Raw genomic sequence first — 15,946 nt, forward strand, 5'->3', positions numbered from 1 at the left:
GTCTAATAAAAAATATCAGATTTACCCAAGGAACCTTGTCTGCCTATGTCCTTAGACCAACACAACTACAACCTACACCCCTATATGGGTGATGTAATGCTTACATCATTGACTGACCCTATCTTTTTTTCTTTCTAAACAGAATCTCCCTTGGAGGCACTGTGAGAACTCATGGAACACAGACCGCTGTTTCTCCAATTATACTATAGCAAATACCACCAACATGACAAGTGCAGTGCTTGAATTTTGGGAGTAAGTTGAAAAGAATCTTTATTATTTGTGTGCATATGCAACTTTCAACTTTTTATAATAACATACTTCCTCAATACAAGACAAGGTTTTTTTCCCCCATTTAAGATGAGGGGAAGACCCACATCCTGGATTTGAATACAAGCCTGGTTGGATGGCTGGAGTCAGAGCCACACAAACAGCTTGCACCTGCCACCTCCCCCACTACAGCCTCTGCCTAACCTGCCCTCCTCCACACCACTGCTCTGACTCCAGCCCCACTCTGGCCCAGGGCACAGAGCATGTGATCACTCCAGTCCTTGCTGGGCCATGCTGCAGTTGTGGTTGTGGTAACTTCAGCCCTAACTCCAGCTCTGGGGCTGGAGCAGGACCTGCTGCCACTGGTGGAACACATGGGCTGGAGTGACCATGTGCTCCATGTCCTGGGCCAAACTGGAGCCAGAACCAAAGCTGCAGGGGGTAAATAGCAGTGGAGCAGGGCTGATGGTGAGGGAATGACAGAGGCAGCAGTGGCAAGGCAGCAGGGAGGGATGGGTGGGAGGGGAAGGTGGTATGGAGACCAAGTATGGAAGACACAAGCACAGGGGGCAGGTGGGAGGGGGAAGTGGTGGGTAGGCAAGAGCCAGGGGACATAGGCAGGAGGAGCGGCAAGTGGTAAGGGGCAGGTGTCACAGGGACGCAGGGGCCTGGGTGGACAGGCATGGAGGGAAGCAGGTGAAAGTGGCAAGAGGCAGGGGGTCAGACCATTTAACTTCCCCACTGCCTGCTGCTGGTTTTCTCACTGCAGTGGTGGAGAGACAACCCTCTAATAGTTAGATTCTATACATGGAAAATGCTAAGACATTTATACATTTTTCTTGTCTAGTATTTAAGTACTGAGAGGTAATTTTAACTTTAAACCTGTCTTGGATTCAGATAAATATGGTACATCCTTCTTTGGAATACTGAGTTGTAAAATGTGCCATTCTTTTTGCTCATTTTAGACGTAACATGCACCAAATGACTGATGGTTTGGAAAAACCAGGGCAGATCCGATGGCCATTAGCAATTACACTGGCAATTGCCTGGATTCTGGTGTACTTTTGCATCTGGAAGGGGGTAGGCTGGACAGGAAAGGTAAGACTTAGAAATATTGATCAGATGAGATTCAGTAAGGACAGGTGCTGCAGTTGGGATGGAATGATTGCTTTCACAAATACAGAGTGGGGAATGAGTGGCTAGGCCACAGTAATGCAGAGGGGAACCTGGGGTTTATAGGAGGCCATAAGATGAATGTGAGTGAACAATGTATTATGGCAAAAAAAAATCAACAGCTTATTAGGTTGTATTAACAAAAGTATCACTTGAAAAGCAACGGCAGTGATGGGCAAGGGCAACCAAATGATTTACATAATTATTAAGGGCCTGGGAAGGAATATTTATGAGGAAAGGCTAAAAGGATTCAGATTATTTAGTCTGAAGATGAGAAGTCTGAAGAGGAGTTTTGATTAAGAGTCTTAAAATACCTAAAGGGTGTTTACAGAGTGGCTGGGATGGGCTTTTCTCCATCACTGTAGGGGACAGGATTAAGAGCAAAGGACTAAGGATTCAGCAGGGTAAATTTATTTTAGAAACGAGGAGGAACTTTCTGACTTTGAGGGTAGTCAAGCATTGAAACAGACTATCTAGAGAAATTGTGGACTCTCCCACCTTTCAATAGCAGGTTAGGCAGACACTTGGCTGGGATGGTTCAGCTCCGTTCAATGATGCTCCCATATCATACTTGATTGAATTCTTCATGTAGCTCTTCATGTGGCTAACAAAAAGCTAAGTATTCACAGGACAATGAAAGAAATGACCCATTTTGTCTGTTAGTTGAACTGAGCCTGTTTGAACAAAATGGTTCCAGTACAGAACTTCAGATGTGGCAATCTCATTTTTCTTTCCTGCTTTCAGAGGAGGCAGCAAGATCATTCTCTGTAGCCTGACTTTACAGTTACCCATCCACAAGACTTTTGGAAATCAAGATCTCAAGAGGCCTGTGGGGCAGTTATCCCCAACAAATGCCATCCTTCCACTCCCCTCTCTACTAGGAAGAGGAGGACTTGTAGGGTCAGAAGACAGAGCTAAAAATGCTCTTCTCCAAGCTTGGCTGTGACTAGGAACGCTGATGTTGTGCAGACTAATGTTTGCAGTGCAAACAATATGAAGAGATTTGTGAACTAGAAGTCCAGGAGCAGCCCAGTCCTATTCCTCACCTGTGGCCCTAGGGCCACTCAGAAGAGTAGTGGGGAATGTTAGTCTACCTTGTAGATGTGCTAAGCAGGGAATTCCAGAACTGTTGGCTTGCTGTGTGGCACTAAATGTAGAATGCCATTTCCCCCCTACAAAATTTGACATTTATTTTTCTTGTTGTGACACAAATAGTTAAAACTACTGAAATTTTACTGGGAGCCAGGGGTAGATCCAGGGTAGTGTAGTATTACAGTCACACCCCTCTGTCAGCTGCATGCCACATGCATAGTGATCTCTCTGAGCTCACCAGCTGGTCCATGCAGGTAACTCTGGAGCTCAGGGGATGAATGCCACCACTTTTGCCCCCTGCTCCACCCCTTTCTTTCCCCTGCCTCCAAATTTAGCACAGAGAAGGGGATGGGGGGGAGGTAAATGGTGGCAGTAGTTGCCCCTGGACTCAAGAGGCATGCAAAAGCAATGCTTGTGACAAGAGCCTGCACTGAACAGCTGGTAATCTCAGAAAGCTCCCTGAATGGAGCTCCAGTAGGACCCTGTGCTGGTCAGGTAGGAGCCCAGAGGGCTCAATGCATATGTGCTGCACAGCTGAAGGGGTTATGACTATACCCCCTTCACTCCTTTCCTGTATCCACCATTTTATGTCTAGATTTATAATCCCTTGTTTCTTTCCAATAGGTGGTCTACTTCTCTGCTACTTATCCATATGTCATGCTGCTTATCTTGTTCTTCCGTGGAGTAACACTGCCTGGAGCAAGGGAAGGCATTTTGTTCTATATAACTCCTAACTTCAGTAAGCTTTCTGATTCTGAGGTAAACATTTATTCTATGTAAATAAAAGTTCCATACCAATTGTTTACCATTCAAATGATATCTAATCAGCCTCTTGCATGTATGTATAGACATAATAAAAACATAATTGCTTTCTGCAATCAGGTATGGCTGGATGCTGCCACACAGATTTTTTTCTCCTATGGTTTGGGTCTTGGTTCACTGATTGCTCTTGGAAGTTACAACCCTTTCCACAATAATGTTTACAGGTAAAAAGATTATTATATGTATTACAAAAGTTCTTAGATTTCCCAGCTGAGATCAGGTCCCATCCTGTTCAGTAGTGCACAGACAAGGGTGAAAGCCATGCCCTGATACTAGGATCAGAGCCTCTTAATATGGAAGACAAAGAAACCAATAGGGAATTGAAAATTGCATAGAGTAATTAGACAGTTTACCCATCATGACCCAGAAAGTGTCAAATAACTAGGAACTGAACCCACAATTGAAAAGCGTTTGAATCATGCCTCTTACCAGCAAGAGTTCCCAACAATAAAAGAAGTATAAAAACAGATTCTGTGCTTTACTGCTGCTTCAGATCAGGCTGGTTAAGGCATTCTACAGCAAGCAGCACACAAGGAAGTTATAGGTCAAGTATCACAATTAGCTACTTTTGGCTTCCCACCTCAGACAGCCAATTATCCACTTGTGACTGGGTATCTGGGGGGTGGCATATGACACGTCTGAAGGAAGGTTTGAACTTAAGCCTGTGAATTCCATTGCAAGACACTTGCACTATTCTAGCACTTGCACTATTCCACCTCCACACCCTACCACTCAACAGCACCAGTTAAAAGTATTGACATATTGACATATCTCTCTGAGCTCACATATCTCTAAAAAAACATTTTTTTTTGTTCACTAGCACTTTACCTTTCTTTCAGGGATTCCATTATAGTGTGCTGCATAAATTCATGCACAAGTATGTTTGCTGGCTTTGTCATCTTCTCCATTGTTGGGTTCATGGCTAATGTCACCAAGAAGCCTATTGCAGATGTTGCAGCATCAGGTATGTGCATTGTATTTTTCCAGAGTTCAATGGTATCCATTATTTTGTTTACAGCAATATCTACTTGAGCTACCTATTAATCATTTATATTTCCCCTATTAGTTTCCTTAACTACATGTTAAGTGAGTGCCTTCTTACATATTAACAGAGAGAAAGGGAGAATTGTTGCAAGTTTCACAGAGCATTATATGCCACCAAATGAGTTAACACTAAGCTGGATGCTCTCTACTGAATCACGTACTTGCAAACTACATGTGGTCTCAGGGCATTTGCTAAGGGACCCAATGTAGGCCAAAATAATTCAATAATAATGGGTGCACATTCAGTTACTATAAAGCTTAACAAGATTTTAAATAGTTATGAAAATCTGAGCAATGGCCTTCTGTTATAAAAGTTTCCAAATATATATTAAGTGTAGAATAAATATTGATCAAAGCAATGAAAGTCATTTAGTTTACCCTCCTTTTCATGTCAGTGTTATTTAATATTAAGCCTTTTCCTGATAGGTCATTTTTTACCCTTTTCCCAATGGGCCTAACCCTGTACAATTTGAGCTGGTCTGGACACTTTGCCAGGAAAATTGCTTAATGAAGACACTCAGCTGCCTCATTGGGTATCACACTTGGAAGGAATTGTCTGAATTTTCTTTAGCTGGAAAAGCTATAGTTTAAGCAGAGCTGCTATTTGCTGTGGCCCAGTTGGTATGCCAGGTATCCATCCATCCACTGTAGCCACAAGGAGGAGCATTCAGTTAAGTAGGAGAGGTGTATGGTAGCCCCTGACAGATTGACACCATAATAATATCTCTTTATGTATTTTAACATATGTATGAAATTTACTTCTGGTTTTCTAATTAATGGAATTTTAATCCTAAGAACATTAGACCACATTAGTGGTGTCCTCCCCTTGTTGTGTCAATGGGGCTTGCATAGCCCTATGATCCTGAGAGCTATACCAGCAGTAAGCTTCTGAAAGTGTCCCCCAAGCCAGACATGTTGAAAGTGAGGGATCTGACAGAGAGAGATGCCTTGGCCCTCCAGGTTCATAGTTGAGGACAGAGCTCACTATTATCCCATAAAAAGTAGCTTGTTATGAAACTTACACTATCACATCAAAGTTGGTTGGAGTCAAATGTAAATAGACCTTGAAAATGGGAAAAGGAATTACAGATTGGAACCCAGAATGTACCAAGACCTTATAGGTCCAGGAAGGGCTCAATTCCTGGTGGAGGAATTGTGGAAATACAAGATGGACATACAAGTTTTGCAAGAGATACACTTATTACTGTTCCAGGCCATCATAGAGATCAACAAACACCCTTTAATTTTTTGTGTAACAAAGACAGACAGACATGAATACAGCACAGTTTTTGTGCTAAGCTCAAGAGCATAATTTTTCCTTATGTATTTCCAAAGGATCAATGAAAGAATCTCCATCCTCAGAATACAAAGCCAGTGGTTCAGTGTCACAGTTCTAAATATATATGCCCCTAGAGAAGAAACAGAAGGTACTGTTTCTTCTCTAAGGGCATATATGCATTCTATGATTTTTTCATGCATCTGTATGAACACATACCAAAAAATGGTATCATGTTTGTACTAGGAGACAGCAATGCAAAAGTAGGTAGAGTACAGATATACAAACTAGGGGCTGTTACAGAAGGCCTGCACAACATTTCCAGAGGAAATGGGGTAAGATTCATTTGCTTTGCCTCAGGTAAAAATATGATTATTAGGAGAACAATAACTTCCCACAAGAACATTGCAAATAAATGTGGGTGTCTCAAGATCAAAAACAGCAAACCAGATTGGTCTTATACTTATACATAAACAATATAGAAAGAGCATAAGAAATATAAGAAGTTTTAGAAGTGTAAATTTAGACATCTATTTTCTTGTCAGAGGAAGTATAGCAATGCGATTGAAATATGGTATTGTAAAATAGGGAAAATTTGACATTGAATAACTTAAATAGGCAAAGGTTAGTGAACAGCATCAAGCAGAACTTAAAAACAGGTTTCAGGCTCTTGAAGAACTCTCTGAAATGAAGGAAGAAATAAGCTAAAATTACAATGATGTTGTAAGTGTCAACAAACAATGGAATAAAGATTAGTAATCAAAGAAAGTACAGAAAAACAGTAAGGATACAAGAGAATATCAGAAGGAATAGGTAGTATGATAATGTAGGCAAGCAACAAATAAAATAAAATCAGCAAGACAAAAGCTCCTCCAGTGAAACCAGAACATGGGCACAAGTCTGGAAGAATATAAGGACATCATCCAAGAAACAAAGAAAGTCCTAAGAAACAAAAAGCATAAACACCTAGTGTGTTAACTCCAAAATATCAAGAGATAAGATAAATTATGTAAAAGAATTATGAAGGAGTTGGTAATTACAAACAAGGATATCAAGCACAATGAAGCACCAGGAACTAATGGCATTTCAATTGAAATAATAAAATATGGAGTGGAAGAGCTTTATAAACAAATCCATAAATTAATTCTCCTTATATGAAAATCATCTACCTGATAATTGGAGAGAAGCCCTAATATGTTCCATCTTCAAAAAAAAGGCAGCAAGCTGAAGTGTCAAAATGAGAGGTATTGCCCCATTAACAATGATGTATAAAGTATTTTCTAACATCTTGCTACAGCAATTATTACTTAACACAGAAGAAATTCTGGGGGAATACTGGTGTGGACTCTGCAAGAATAGATTGACAACAGAAAAAATCTTCTCACTAGGACAAATAGTTGAGGAAAAATGGGAATCCAATAAAGCATACCTATTCTGTTCATAGACTTCCAGAAAAATTATGATAGCATACACATATCTGTGGGCCATATTACGAATTCCCAATAAACTAATTGAACCCATAATGTTTGCAGGCATGAATCAAGAAACAGAATTAGCATTTATGGAAGAAAATTGGACCCTTTCCCATTTAAAACTGAACTGAGACAGGGAGATGGTTTGTCTCCAATCCTATTCAATTTGCCAGTGAAAAAAGTAACCAGGGGCATAAATAACATAAGAGAAGGAGTTCAGCTGAATGGAGAGCACAAAGTCTTGGAATATGCTGATGATATAGCTTTCATACATGAAAATACAAATTATACAGAAATTCTGTATACCTGAATAATAAATGAAACAAAGAAAATTGGACAAGTGACTTTGATAAAATAGACTATCTGCTGATAAATGAGATAGTAGTAAGTCCAGGACCTCACATAACAATAAACAAACAAACAAACAAAGCAAGTGACACACTTCAGGTATTTAATTTTTGTATCATACCACAGGATGGTAACATAAAGGAAAAAATTAAAGGAAAAACTATTTTGCATTGCCCAAGCTCCTGTCATCCAATCTCATCCCAAGGAAAACTGTGCTTCAAGTCTATAAAGCCATAATCAGGCCATTATTAAAATTTGGCAGTCAAACCTGGATTGTCTCACAAGCAAGATACTATTCAATTGTTTTGAAAGGAAGTTTTACAGAAAATCTTTGGTGTATTATGGTGTATTATGATCCCATGATAGAAATGGAACATAAGAACCAATAATGAGCCATATCAGTTTTACAAAGCCCGGACCCTGACACAGTTAGTCAGAGCACAATGACTATAATTGCTGGGTCAGGGTAAAAGAATGGAAGCAATCCATATACCAAAGAAAGTGCTCCTTGGAGTACCAGATGAGAGATGGCCTCCTGGAACACCATATTGAAGATGGCTAGATGATATGGTGTCAGACCCACAGAAATTGAGATGGATGGCTAAAGAACAAAAACTCATAACAGACAGGAATGAATGAAAAGAGTGGAGTCAGCCAAGGGCTTCTAGGGCCTATAGTGCTAAACTACAAGAAGATTTAGGAGGTAAATCTTCTTTTACTGTACATACGTAAATGGCACGCCCATAGGCATGAAACTGCATTTTTGTCAGTTATGCAGTTTGCAATTTAGTGATGCCCACACAGGCTTCCTGTGAAATCTTTGGCCAGTGGGTTTCAGACATTTGTACAGGGAGTACAGCAATAGGGTTCCAGGTGCCTTTCAGCTAGGGCAGGTAGTTGAAACTGCATTTCCTACAATCAATCAAACACTGCCAACTAGTAGACACTGCACATATCCCTTTAAGCTGACCAAATGCACCTTTCATTTTTCATATGGATTGGATAAAATAGCTACAACACTGGAAAAGTTCCTGCTCTGTTGGAAGTGTAGGTCCAGGCTAAAATTTAGGGGGCCCTCAATTCCAGGCTAACATTTAGCTTCCTGACCTGCACTCCCTGTGGTTTGTCATCTTCCTCCTGGCCTCACATATCTCTTTCTCTTGACTACCCAGTGGCCTAACTTCAAAAGGTGGACTGGAGAGTTGTTCTTATCTGCTCCAGGCTCAATTTGGAGTTCGCTTGAGAACTGACTGAGGCTGCACATGCATGTGGCATGGTCATCATTGGTGATTTTAATTAATCAGACATCTCCTGGGAGGAACACTCGACCAAGTTGGATTGGTCACAATCCTTCCTGATACATGTCGAGGAGCTCTTCCTGATTCAGGAGGTGCATGGGCCAACCAGAGGTGATACTTTGTGAGACTTGATCCTGACCAAAGGAGATGATCTTATGACCGGCTTAAATATAAAGGAAAGTTTGGGCAACAGCAATCATAAAATCATCATGTTCACTGTCCAACATAAGGCAGACAAATCAGCTAGCAGGATTGAAGTCTTAGACTTAAAAATGCAAATTTCAACAAGCTTAGGTCACTAGTAGAGCGAGTGCTGTGGGACCAGGGACTGAAGGTAAAAGATGTGCATGAAGAGTGGTTGTTCCTTAAGGACACAATTCTTGAAGCACAAAGGAAGTCCACTTCCATGTGGAGAAAAGGTAACAGAAGGGCTAGGAAGCCCTCTTGGCTAAACAGGGAAATCGGGGTCCTTTTAAGAAAGAAGAAAGAGGCTTATAAACAATGGAAGCTCAGAATGGGGCTCAAGAAGGACTATTCCAGGACAGCCCACATTTGCAGGGAATAGATAAGACAGGCTAAAACGGCGACCAAACTTAGATTAGCAACAGGAATCAAGAACAACAAGAGGTCCTTCTTTAGGTACATAGGGAACAGAAAGAAAACAAATGGGAGTGTGGGGCCATTGATCAGCAACTCAGGAGAGCTGGTTACTGGTACCCAGGAGAAAGCTGTACTCCTGAACAACTACTTCACCTCAGTCATTCACTAGATGAAGGGGAAAACCACGCTAGGTAGAGTAGAGAATGAGCACAGTAGGAATAATCGCTTTCCTACTAGTGTTGAATAATTGGTATATGACCAATTTAAAAAAGTAGACATATACAAGTCAGCGGGACTGGATGATCTTCATCCAAGAGTGCTGAAGGAGATGGCTGAAGTCATTGTGGAGCCCCTGGTGAAACTCTTCCGCAACATGTGGTGCCCTGGAGAAGTCCCTGAGGACTGGAAGAGGGCCAATGTTGTGCCCATCCACAAGAAGGGCAAAAGGGTGGACCTGGGTAACTATAGTCAGCTTAACTTCCATCTTAGGGAAAATCCTAGAAAAGTCCATCAAGGTGTCTATCTGCAATAAGCTTGCAGAAGGTAAGATTCTGAATGACAGCCAGCATCACTTCATTGTGGGCAGGTCTTGCCTTACCAACCTCATCTCCTTCTATGACTAGGTAACTTGCCACCTGGACACAAGAGAGCAGGTTGACATTGTATACCTTGACTTCCAAAAGGCCTTTGATCTAGTATCCCACAATGTCCTTGCAAGAAATTGGAGGATTGTGGGCTTAACTACGAGGCACTCAGGTGGGTGAGAAACTGGCTGTAGGTAAGAACCCAGAGAGTCTTAGTGAATAGATCTGTGTCATCTTGGTGAGAAGTAGGCAGTGGTTTCCCACAGGGTTCAGTGCTCAGTCCAGTACTTTTCAAGATCTTTATTAATAATTTGCATGTGGGAGTGAAGAGCTCACTGACCAAGTTCACAGATGACACCAAGTTAGCAGGGGAGCGTGGTTATGCTTAAAGATAGGCCACAGATACAGGCAGACCTAGACAGACTAGAAAGTTGGGTGGCTTGGAACCTGATGAAGTTCAACATTGAGAAATGTAAAGTGCTCCACCTCCGGCCAACACACCTACAGGCTTGGCGGCACCAAACTGACTGGCACAATTAATGAAAGGGACCTGTGTGTAATGATAGACCACAGTATGAAAATAAGCTGGAAGTGCGATGCCGTAGCCAGTAGGGCAAATAATACTGTGGCATGCATCAGTTGATGCATCTCCAGCAAAACCAAGGTAATTCTTCCATTGAAGAACTGGTGAGACTGCAGCTGAAGTACTGAAGTACTGCAGCTGAAGTACTGTGTCCAGTTCTGGGCACCACACTTTAACAGGGACATGGACAAGCTTGACAGAGTCCAATGAAGAACTAGCCATATGAGCAGAGTCTTAAAAGCCTAGCCATACAAGGAAAGGCTGAGGGATCTGGGGCTCTTCAGCCTAAGGAAAAGAAGGGTGAGAGGGGACCTGGTAGCAGCTTACCACTACACTAGAGGAGTACATCAAAGACTTGGTGAGCAACTGTTCACCAGGGCACCCAAGGGGAAACCAGGCCACAAACTCCTAAAAGATGGATTCAGGCTCAACTTTAGGAAAACTTCTTCACAGTCACGGTGTCCAGACTGTGGAATAAGCTCCCTCCACCTACCCTGGAGATCTTCAAGAGGAGACTAAACAGTCACCTCGCTGGGGTGACATGACCCCCAGTTATTTTTCCTGCTTGGTACAGGGGGCTGGACCCAATAATCTTCCAAGGTCCCTTCTGGCCTTACAATATATGAATCTATGAAAGATAGAGGTAAAAAGTTAAAACATTTTGGTGGGAGGCAGGAGGTGCTGGTGTAAGCCCTCTCTGACTCCCATTTGATACCAGTTAGTGATGTTTCTTGCCTGAGTAAATATTGGGATGTTCCTTGTGAGCATAGCGTGGTGATTCTGTTTCCCTCTGAAGCTGTGTGGATGGAGCAGAGATCTACTGAGCACATGCACTAGTTTCGTACAGGCAATACTGCCTCACAAAATGTGTGTAAATGACAAAAACTGTAGTTAACTAGCTACATGCATGCCATATGAGCATATAAGCTGAAATGGGGCGTAGCCCTAACTATTTGTGGTAGAACACCTATAAACAGGTAGACTGTCATGAATTGGCTGCAAAAGCCAATGGTATGAAATGTAATGTTCTTAACTTGTGCAGTTGATTTCTGTATAATTACGTAGATCTCCCACTGGTATCTGTAAGTAACTGGTAACGTTTTCATACCTGGAGGCCTAAGTTCCCAAATGCATTTTAAAGCACTTAAGTAAATAGTAGGGCTGTGCAAGGCTTCAGACAGAGCTTCAGATCTGGAGAAACCTTGGACGCTTTGGTGTCTGAATCAGCATGTCCACATTGAACTGCTGACTTCTTTAGGCTTTCCGAAGTGGTTCAGGTCTTCCAAAGCGCTTTGGAAAAGCTTTGGAGCCGATTCAGAGATCCGGCCATAGGGTATAATGGGGAAAAATGAAATATCTGTAACTTGGTTGTTTTTTGTCTGATTTCAATGTAACTTTCAGGGATTGTAGCACCTGCTGAGAGCACAAAGTCTGCCAAGTTTCAAGAAGATCAGTACAGGGGTTCGGGGGAACTGCACCTCAAATTCTCAAAAGCAAAACTCATGTCATGTCTATGTGTTACTCCTCGACAGCTGGCAGGCTTTGTGGCCACATCGGGGCAACCATCCCTGCAGGTTTCACGCTGCTGCACCTTAACACACACAGGGTCACCCATGTCACAAGTTTTGCTTGTCTGCAGCTTGAGGTGCAGTTTCCCCCAAACCCCTGCACCGACCTTTTTGAAACTTGGCAGGATTTGTGGACTCACCAGGAGCCACCACCCCCCTGTGTTGTAACACGTACATGTGACATGAGTTTTGCTTTTAAGAATTTGTGGTGCTCCCAAAACCCCTGCACTGATCTTCTTGAAACTTGGCTGGCTTTGTAGCTTTACCAAGGGCCATCACCCCTGCAGTTTTCACGCCCCTGTGGTGTAGCACATAGATGTAACATGAGTTTTGCCTTCAAGAATTTGGGGTACAGTTCCCCCCAAACCTCTGGACTGATTTTCTTGAAATGTGGCAGACTTCATTCTCTCAGCAGAGGCTGCCTTCCCTGCAAGTTTCATCTAAATCAGACAAAAAACAACAAAGTTATAGATATTTCTTTGCTTCCCCATTATACCCTATGGCCGGATCTCCGAGGCAGCTCTGAAGCTTCAGAGCTGCTTCAGCTGGATCAAAGCAGAAACCCGGTCTGGAGTTCTGGACTGGATCACTGGCATCTGAAGCAGCTGTATCCAAAGCCGGACTGGTTTGCTTGCGACTTTCACAGGCCTAGTAAATAGCTTGACTCTCTATTTCTCTCTCTCTCATATATGCCAGTATTATTCAAGGGTGCTCAGGCCATGCAGCTGTCATTGATTTCAATGGATATTTGAAAATGAGGTTTCTGAACAAGAATTAACCAGTAGAGGCAAACCATATATGTCCTATTTCATTCTAGCCAGCTATGGATTTGTGTTTATATAACATATCCTCTGTAGACTTTTAACATCCTAAGAAGATATAGTGTTTTACATGCCTTTTATACTATAATGTAGATTTGCTGACAAAGCTGTATGAGGGATCAGATGTTCAGGCTGTGGAATTCAAAGTTTCTAAATGCCTCCCCTCTCCCTCCCCCCCCCTTATTATTTTCAAACAATGTTATGTTTGAATCTTTCTCAAGCCTCTTGTCTCACTCTTGGTCTCCACTGTCTCTGTGAAATAAGCTCCTCTAATTCACTTCTGGCCACACAGGCCCAGTCTCAGAAATAGGGTCATGTAGGCCTTTTTGCTGCCAAATAAATATATATATATATATATATATATATATATATAGCAAGACAAAGGCCAAGCAAAGAGATGTCCATGCCCTTTTCACAATACAGATGCCCAGAATTTCTGGCTATGACATGAGTGCTGCTATGTGGCAGGGCACTTTGGGTGCCTGCCACTTTAAGAGGGCAGGCAGCCTGCAAAGCAGGTGCAGGCCAGGGCTAACTGGGGGGTGTCATCTGATCCAGGGAGCTGGCAGGTATAAGTCCAGGCCCTATGAGAAGCTGGCGATAACATCTTGGAGCTTGCTGAGAGAACACCATCTCAGCAGGATGGCTGCAGTTCCAGAAGGCCAGCTTGGTGATAACACCTGTTAGACGCTGACTCCATACGGCGCCCAACGACTAGGGAGATGACTATTCAATTGCCTATGGATCCTGAGCAAGCAGGGAGCAAACAACAGCACACATTGCTTGCAACAGCTTTGTTCAGAATGGAGACAGCTTCAGAGTAGCTCCCAAAAAACCAATAAACCGGGGAGTCACACTGAACAATAGAGGGGGTGCCCTTCAGCAGCCTCCCTCATTAAAATAACTAACATCAAGAAGTGGTGGGTGAATGGAAGGGGTGATTACCCACAAGGTGAGGGAGGGCTGCAGGGGCTTCACAGCCATCCCTGGAGAGGCACTTTGCCACAGCTATTTTGCAGCTGATGTCTTGCAGCGTTGTCTGTTTGCTTAAGAAGGCAGAGCACAGGCATCCTGGAGGTGCCTATGCTGTCTAGCCACCCAAGGTAGGCATTCCTGGGTCTTGCGGGCCTGAGACTTCTGCACCCCAGTAAGTCCCATTGACCAATCAGCTGATTCCTGCTCCCACCAATTCCCATTCCCAGGGCATGAAGGATCAAGCCCCTCAAACTCCAGGAATGCCTGTGTGTGGGTTCCCCTGTTTGGGATTCCCAGTGTACACATCAACACTGATGGGGTTCTAGGGCTGACTTTACCAGCCAGCTCAGAACTACACTAGAGAGAGTTCAAGACTCCAGCTGTGCATCTCTACAAAAGAGAAACCTTGGGTTTCCTTGCTAGCAGAGGAACACCTGGGGTTTCCCCAGATATGCTTCTGCTAGCAGGGAAAACTAGAGGTTCTCCATTTGCCAGGGGGGTGTCCTGAGTTGTCCTGCAGAATTGGGCCCTGACTACTCTCAGGATTAGCAGGAAACTGACCCTGTGGGACAAGGGAAATGTCTGTTCTGTTCAGTGACATCTGTTTATATCTTTAGAACAACACTAAGCATGATCTGAGAGAGATTAAGAGCAGTTTTAAATGAAAGTTATTTTTTCCCTTAGCTTTCTTGGGCATATATCTCCATGAGTACACCTGTGTAGTTGGTGGTGCCACATGCCTGTCTGCAGTGCCACAAACCACACATGCTGAACATACAAGTGTTCACTGTGCTGCTAATTCACAGTGTGGTGGGCTTTTCTGACATGGGAATCCAGAATAAAGCACCAGAAAAAAGCAAGGAAGTGCATGTGGCAGCAGCATGCGTCACTTGAAACCAGAACCTGGCCAGCCAAAGCATGCCAGGCAGGCTCCATTTGTCCAGAGTGCCACTGCTGGGGCCCTGGGATGCCTCCAGGACTGCAGATATGGCTTCTGATGCTTGCCCCAGTATCTCCTACCCTATGCAGGGCAACTTTCCATGCGCCAGAATGCACCTGCAGGGGCATTCTCATGACAACTAGCAGTGGGACAATGCTATTTGTCCCTGGGGAATGCACGTTGCTACTCATGGGGATGCACCCCTTAATTTTATCCCTATATAGTTGTGCCATTCTTTTAGACCCCTCCTTATTAGGTGCTTTTGTTTCTACTTATGGTTTACAGATCATTGACAAGCTCCTGATGCAACATGAATGGTTCTTACATATGCTTTAAAAAAAAATTTTTATCGGATTATTTTGTCATTGTGCCTTTAATATAGTCTTTTTCAGAAACTGACAGGTGTCCTTCACTTTATTTCTTAGATAATCCCCTGACTTTCCAAGAGATCCTATTGGCCAAATTCCTGAGTTTGTGGAAGTCTGATTTTCTGTAGTCCATTATCTTTCCCCTGCTGTTCTCACTTCTTCATTTCCTTACAATAGGGAGCTCTATTATCTTTTCATAAAGACTTTTACCCAAATGACCTTCCATCTTTGAATTCTCAATCAGGTCCTCTCTACTAGTCATAAAGTGAGTTTCACATAAAAGTAATCCTTCCAGGAAAGTCATGCAAAATGCTGTTGGAGAACCCAGGAGTACAGCTACTGGTATGATTGCTTACATTGTGATGCATGGAGAAAATGCAGTGTGAACTTTGCATTCAGAGCACTTAATTGGGAAAAAGTTAGCTGATTCTTCAGGCTTTGCACAAATGACTATAATAAATGCTCCAACAGGTCACTGTATATTAGAGTTGCAGTTATAAAAGGTTGATACTGTATACAATTGTTAAACAGTCCAACATATCAATGTATAGATTACAAGTAACACATGCCGATGTGCTTAGAATATTTATTAATACAAAATATTTACATCTGTAACATGCTCATAATATCTATCAATCATGTATTAAAACACAGCAAATTACATATAAATGGCACCTCTATACAAAGTGCAGCTATTTGATGTTTACTTTTTGCC

At 42.6% G+C, this 15,946-nt stretch overlaps 1 protein-coding gene across 1 annotated transcript in view; it reads left to right on the top strand.

The window, feature by feature from the left end:
• The window catches only part of SLC6A1 (solute carrier family 6 member 1), a 153,809-nt gene that overhangs the window by 106,873 nt on the left and 30,990 nt on the right, over positions 1-15,946 (top strand). The window contains exons 5-9 of the mRNA XM_090021898.1: positions 143-252; positions 1,233-1,365; positions 3,157-3,291; positions 3,415-3,518; positions 4,194-4,318. Coding sequence (XP_089878024.1) covers positions 143-252; positions 1,233-1,365; positions 3,157-3,291; positions 3,415-3,518; positions 4,194-4,318 — 607 coding nt within the window. The remainder of the gene's footprint in view (positions 1-142; positions 253-1,232; positions 1,366-3,156; positions 3,292-3,414; positions 3,519-4,193; positions 4,319-15,946) is intronic.

The sequence above is a fragment of the Crocodylus siamensis genome, chromosome 11, assembly GCF_052110815.1.
Source record: "Crocodylus siamensis isolate JL-2025a chromosome 11, ASM5211081v1, whole genome shotgun sequence".
Lineage (NCBI taxonomy): Eukaryota > Metazoa > Chordata > Crocodylia > Crocodylidae > Crocodylus > Crocodylus siamensis.